Genomic DNA, 6,932 nt, shown 5'->3' on the forward strand with positions numbered 1-6,932 from the left:
ATCGCGAACAGCAGGAAGTAGATGAACCGCGCGTGGTTGCGGTGCCCGACGCACGTGTTGATCCACGGACAATGATGGTCCATCTTCATGACGCAGCGTTGACACTTGCGGCAGTGGTGCGAGCGCGGCGCCTTGTAGCCCTCGCACACCTTGCAGTATTGCAGGTACCGCTCAGCGTTCTTGTCCGCCTGCAGGGAGCGGAATTTGACGATGATTTATTATTATTTAATTATTTTAATTCGTGGGGAATGGAATTTGACGATTATTCATTATTATTTAACTATTTTAATTCGTGGGGAATGGTATTTGACAAGTCTTGGTTGTAATTAATGTGTTTTAATCAGCACGATCGAAGTTACAATGTTGGCATCACAAATCAATGAAGCAACTACATATGACATCGTGTGATGAATAACTACTTCCATGAAATGAGTGATAAAAATTCTGCGACACACGCACACACACACGCACCTAACCACGCACACACGCACGCACCTACCCATGCACACACACATGCACACACACACTATGTGAACTTACAGGTTTCCATCCAAATTTCACAAAGCCCGGTCCATCATACAGTCCAAGAAAGAAGTTTGATAGTGTCAACAGGTTCCATCCCATAAAAACACTCATGTGCATAAACCCTACAAATACAATACAAGGAATATAAACAACATATAAACATACGCTACCATCTATAAGATTTCGCATGTATAAATAATACAAATTATAACATCTCTGGATCTGTGAATGTCACAGCACTTTGACACAATCACTATGACAGTCAATCATCTGGTTAAGAACTTGAGAGCATAGATATATAGGTACAGGTATATAGATATATATATGTGTAAATTGTAATTGTAAGGCCGTGGCTACGCGACCGGTTCCGGGCGAGGAGCCGCCAGGCTACGCGTCCAGACATCCATCTCACACAGAGATCTTGCGACACGCACATGCATGATTGCGCAATGGGACGCTCTGCTGATTGCTGTGTGTGTGTGTGTGAGAGCGAGAGCGAGAGAGAGGGAATGGGAATGTGTATGTGTGTGTGTATGCGTGAGAGAGAGAGAGAGCCTCAGAGAGGTGTGTGTGTGTGTGTGTGTGTGAGAGAGAGAGAGAGAGAGAGAGAGAGCGAGAGCGAGAGAGAGCTGTGTGTGTGTGAGAGAAAGAAAGAGCGAGAGAGGACGGATGAAAGTATAGATGGCAGCAGAGCATCCCGCTTGCGCAATCATGCGTGTACGCGAGTCGCGCGAACAATGTGTGAGTGGATGTCCGGATGCGTAGCCTGGAGGCTAGGCGACCGGTTCTGGACGCGTAGCCACTGCGATATATTATACCGGTATACGGGTATACAATGTAGGGCCTACCTCCTATACTTAGCAGTGGAGGCCAGTACATCAGAATACAATTTATAGTTGTAGTTGATATCACTGTGATGACAAAGAGAGCCAGTAGAGGGCCCCAGTGTAGGAGTTGCCTCCATGTACCGAACGTAGTCGTCATTATCTGCTGTTGACGAAGAATGTAGTGTCACTAGTGTGTAGCTTTAGCTTAGTTTAGACACTGAAGTCTGCAGGACGATATCAAATGATTCCACAATGTCAATGAGTCGAATGGAAGCTCGAATGGAATGGAGGCTGTCAGAGTAGGCAGTATCACTAGATCGCGGTTAGCCTGACGTCTTCATAAAATGGTTCCCTGTGATTCAAATTATTGGCCACCTATTAATATCAAAGAACCAACCACGGCTTATAATATCACACTCACAGGCCAACTTATAATATACGGCCGTAAAATGAAATGGGCGCTGACATGTTATTTCGTATTCATAGCGTGAATGTTCTCTTGAATGAGTTCATGTCACGTGGCCTACATGTGGTAGATGGGTTCCGTATCTCTTCACAAAAAATAAAGTTATTGAATATAGTATAGACTGTAAAGACTCGGGACCCATCTATTAATAATGGCTGCTTCCATTGACAGGGATAATTTGCGCAAAGCGCTAGTATTTCGTTCACCAAACGCAGAAGAAGACCAGGAAACAGGTAACGTTTGGCGACTGTGGCTAAAGGAGCACCTTAGTAACTTTGGCAAAAATATAGTACACGCTCATTCCTGTTTGCTGTGGAGTATTGTCTTATTCAATATTCAAAAGTTGTTAACGCTAACGTTACATAACATTAACAAACAGTAAGTTAACTAAGTAAGTTACAAATACAACTTCGAACTCGTAAACTAACCAAGTACTTCAAATGAAATTCAAATTCAACAACAGTCAACACAAGTATTTGTGCATAATTAGTATTTTCACACAATGTACAATGGCACAAGTGTAAGAATAACAAGTTAACGAAATTTATATGAAATGCCTTTTGTCAAGATTCAATATTCAAGATGTTTAGATTCAAGATTCAATATGTTTATTTGTGCATAAGTCGTCCCGTGTATATACAGTTTACAGCGGCAAATTGGAAATATACAAGTCATAGTTAATATCTAGTTTACAAAGTCAAAGGAAGCACAGGAGTGGCAAAAGAACCCGCAGGTCATGTTTGTCGTCAGATCGATCTGTCGTAGATCTGTCGTAATGAAACATAAAACATAAAAGGCTGACATGAATCAAATTTGTTTATGCCTGGAATAAAAGTAATTTACTTCGTTTACCTTCCTTTACTTAGTTAATTTACTTTAAGTAATGTCAGAAAAAGCGAGTGCCAGTATTTTTCATACTCTTACCCGACATCCGTTTAATTATTACACATAATTAGCGGATAATTACACATCAGCAATGCATGGCGAATGTTCTCATTTATGATTTTTCATTAACAGATGCAACCAATGCGCTTATGAACAGACTTCAGATTGAACACGAAATCGGAGCTAGCAAGAAATCGATTCAGAAAGGTATTTATCTAACGATGTTTATTATGGTTTTGGCAGGGGGTAGAACAGTGCCCCATGTTAACAGGTGGCAGCACTAGTACACAAGGCGTTGTCAGGCTAACAACAGGAAGTAACAATGGGCCGTCCAGTGGGAATGCCAAAAGTAGTTGACGGTAGCTGTTAGTAACTAGAGTACTGGACAATTGGAACACACTCAAGACTGAGACAGTCTGTACGTAGCACCACACTAAATCCTTTTAAGGGACGGTTTACCAGGGAGTGGCAAACCAGACCATGCCTGTACCAGTACCTTTTTTCCTACTGACTACCATCTCGCACAGGCATGCCAGTGATTATTCAGACATATATACTAACACGAAACAGGAACATGAACAGTTCCTCAGCGTTATACAATCTCAATACTGTAACTGTAAACAGGAATGAAGATATAAATCAAAACTTGTTGTAGTAACCGGAATAAACTTTATTAACTTGTACACTGTAGCCACATCGCACAAAGATCCAAAGAACGCGCACACGCGCATACGCGCGTGTGCTCACCTCCGCGCCCAGAACCCGAATCCCCTCCTACATCTCTGTCCTATCTATTTCCCCCAAACTCCTACAAACATACTGCCCGCACATGTACCCGTTCTCACAGACTACGTCCTACCCCAATTTCACAGTGACCCTCTAATCTGTAACCTAACCACATTTACCATTCTCTCTAATACATCAATGTAGCAATGACGCTCTGTCTAGCTAGCCATGTCACACGTGTAAAACAGATGTTACATTACTGACGACATTTCCTGTAAATATTGACCGATCATAAGATAAGTCATAAGATAAGTCATAAGATAAGTGACTGATGTTAGAACTGTTTCTCTGTCAGATCTTCACGACCAGAGACTGTCGCGACTACGTCAGAAACTCGAGCAGATCTCGGCCGACGATTGGAAGTACACACCCGCCGAGAAGATCCTTGGTCTCCAGCAATAACATCGCACGCTCCAACACCACCGTACGTAAGTAAGTAACGTATATATATATAGGGAAGCCTATTGCTACCCGTGATCGTATGAGTGGTTACGCGTGAGTGTGTGTAGTACACCCTTGCTAGCGTCTATGTGAATGCAGATAATAATAGACTATAACGAACAGTATGAACGTATTCAGGAATCTCTTTAATTGAACAGACTTAACTATGCATCCGCCCATCACGGGGCGAATGCGTACAGTCGAGGTAGGCGAGTAACATCACCTAACTTACGAGGTTAAGGCTGTGTGGTAGCTGTCTCAAACCAATATCGTCTATGTCTGTATGTCTGTAAGTTGTATGTCACTATCGCTCGGTCTCTCTCTCTCTGGTCGCACACGTGGTTATATACTGCCATAGGTATAGACACGCCTACCTATTGTTTATGATCAATTCGTACTACATTACTGTCTGTTATTGGCTAATTCTACCCTGTCCATTCCCGCGTTACAACTTTACACAGCTGGCCATGTATGCCAACCCAGAACAATAGGTTAATCCTATATCTTTACTTATCTGTCTTTCAACGGTATTATATATATATATATATAGTTTATCCATTAGTGTGCATGTCTCACGGACACTGTGTGCCGGACTTACAATCAAATACTTTCTTTATCTCCCTCAGTTACCCTGACCGTCATTTACCTGATCATTACCGTCATGGCCGACGTCATGAAACTCGACCTGTACGCCATCTTGGAGGTGGACGGTGGCGCCACCGAGCAGGAGATAGTGAAAGCTTACCGCAGGAAGGCGCTGCGATGTCACCCGGACAAAAACCCGGATAATCCGCGAGCCGCTGAGCTGTTCCACGAGCTTTCCCGCGCTCTGGAAGTGTTGACGGACGCTGCGGCTAGGTCCGCGTATGATAAGGTGAGCTAGCGGGTGCAGCACGACGTGTTGGTGTCCGCACCGTGCACGTTACGACGACCCGACGAATATGAATGTGTTTGGCATTGCTCATACGTATTGTAGTGTATCGGTACAGCACTTGGCTTCTTGTAAACTTGGGTTTTTGTACTGGTTAGCTAGTTGAGTTCGCTGTAATACCGTACGCTGCACAGCGCGACCGACAGCCAGCGATAAGCGAAGCTAGTGAGTCACGTGAGCGGATGTTCGCGGGACGGTAGCGCACACCTGTTATTTTTGATTGAGCTGTTAACGTGCACGGACGCGTGTTTTGCAAGAACAAAGAGAAAGTCGTTTCACAGAAATTCCGCAGTTTTCTTGTGTCCGTATCTGGAACGATACCGTATAACCGTATCGATCGTGTTTCTCGCTAGGTGATCAAGGCGAGGGATGCCGCCAGAGTGCGCCACCGTGAGCTGGACTCCAAGCGGAGGAAGCTCAAGGAGGATCTGGACACGAGAGAGAACAGCGCGCGGGAAGGCACGGAGAAGAGGGAGGAGGCAGGGAGGAAGCTGCAGCGGGAGATCGAGCGTCTGCGAAAGGAAGGTTCGCGTCTGCTGGAGAGGGAGCAGGAGATGTTGAAGGAACAGATGAAGGTCGAGCCAAGGTCGCGCGAGACGCCTGCAGCGGGTGAGTGCGGTTCATCAACGTATACGTAGAGGCGTCTGCTAATGGCTACTTTGCTAATTAAAATGCTAATTGCACGTTTACTTAGCTCTCAACTATATCAGTACAGTGGACCACCGAGATTCGAATTTAATTCATTCCACAGATTTGTTCGTATCTCGAAAATTTCGTGTCTCGAACCCTATATATGACGTCTAGCAATTCACTGTTGATCCTCGATTTCCCGGACTAATACGGGGACTATCTGCCCGGGAAATGCAAAAGTCCGAATTTCCTGCGAATGTAAAAAATAGCCTGAAATTTTACCGAAACGTTAAACTGTAGTACACATAACAGCGGGGTCCGGAAAATAGAGGGTCAATAGTACTGTGCTCTCAACTATATGTATTCAGTTAATTTACATACGTCTTGCATTCTTGCCGTTGCGCGTTCAGGTTCTTAAGAGACTAGACCAGTGGTTCTTAACCTTTTTTGAATCATGGACCCCTTTGAAAATCCGGTGAAAGCTACGGACCCGTCCCCAGAAAAATGCACCTAAGCACATAATTAATATAAACACAAAACTTTGCATACAATGAGCTTCACGGACTCCCTGAAGCCCATCCACGACCCCTTTCATCGAACACAGGTTAAGAACCCCTGGACTAGACTGAGTGATCTAGATTTCTACATGAACAGGACTGAGAACATTTCAATTTATCACTTACTGCATTATTTTTTTCGCGTATTTAGCAGTTATGTAATGTAAGTTATTTTGTCGTTAGTTGATACGCGAGTTTGCTCGTGGTCCGAGATGCCCGACTAAGAATGTGAGTAAGAAAGCATAGTAACGCAGAAAACGAGTAAAAAACTGGTTATGGCTAATTAAGTTCATCTGTCTGTTATAATCCAATAAATGAATAAGTTCTTTCTCACCAAACAAGAATTTAAACGTACCGGTAAGGTGGTACGTTTAAATTCTTGTTTGGTGAAAAAGAACTTATTAATTTAATAATTTCATATAATTAATTTAAATCAATATCATTAATAATTAATTAACATAACCGCGGCGTGTATTGCAGATGGCGGGGAGCAGACGGCGGCGCCACCTAGGCTGAAGGTGACGTGGAGGAGCGCGCGCGGTGACGCGAGTAATGGCGGATACTCCCGCGACACGCTCGCGCGCCTGCTCTCCGCTCACGGCGACCTATCGCACGTGATCGTCTCGGCTAAACGCAACGGTAGCGCCATCGTTGAGTTTGTGACGACGCGTGCGGCGGCGGCGGCGCTGCGTGATGCGCGCGGCCTTCCCGCGAACCCTCTCACACTCGCGTGGCTCAGTGGCGAACCCCCCGCGAACGGTGGCGCCCCCGCTCGCCCGACCGGTGGTGGCGCCCCCTTGCCGGCTTCGGCGGCGGGAGACGACTTCGAGGCTGCGGTGTTGGCGAGATTGCTGCAGGCGCAGCGCGACAAGCGGGCGGACGGT

At 45.1% G+C, this 6,932-nt stretch overlaps 2 protein-coding genes across 2 annotated transcripts in view; one reads left to right on the forward strand and one right to left on the reverse strand.

Annotated features, from left to right (window-relative positions):
- Positions 1-1,859, reverse strand: part of LOC106816597 (palmitoyltransferase ZDHHC6-like) — a 6,008-nt gene extending 4,149 nt beyond the window's left edge. Inside the window, exons 1-3 of the mRNA XM_014821217.1 lie at positions 1,374-1,859; positions 541-647; positions 6-188 (exon numbers count right to left, since the gene is read on the reverse strand). Coding sequence (XP_014676703.1) covers positions 6-188; positions 541-647; positions 1,374-1,509 — 426 coding nt within the window. The 5' untranslated portion in view covers positions 1,510-1,859. The remainder of the gene's footprint in view (positions 1-5; positions 189-540; positions 648-1,373) is intronic.
- Positions 1,860-3,837: 1,978 nt separating this feature from the next.
- LOC106816599 (dnaJ homolog subfamily C member 17-like) overlaps positions 3,838-6,932 on the forward strand; it is a 5,774-nt gene continuing 2,679 nt past the window's right edge. Inside the window, exons 1-4 of the mRNA XM_014821218.1 lie at positions 3,838-3,921; positions 4,557-4,804; positions 5,215-5,470; positions 6,529-6,930. Coding sequence (XP_014676704.1) covers positions 4,592-4,804; positions 5,215-5,470; positions 6,529-6,930 — 871 coding nt within the window. The 5' untranslated portion in view covers positions 3,838-3,921; positions 4,557-4,591. The remainder of the gene's footprint in view (positions 3,922-4,556; positions 4,805-5,214; positions 5,471-6,528; positions 6,931-6,932) is intronic.

Source organism: Priapulus caudatus, unplaced genomic scaffold (genome assembly GCF_000485595.1).
Source record: "Priapulus caudatus unplaced genomic scaffold, Priapulus_caudatus-5.0.1 Scaffold1429, whole genome shotgun sequence".
Lineage (NCBI taxonomy): Eukaryota > Metazoa > Priapulida > Priapulimorpha > Priapulimorphida > Priapulidae > Priapulus > Priapulus caudatus.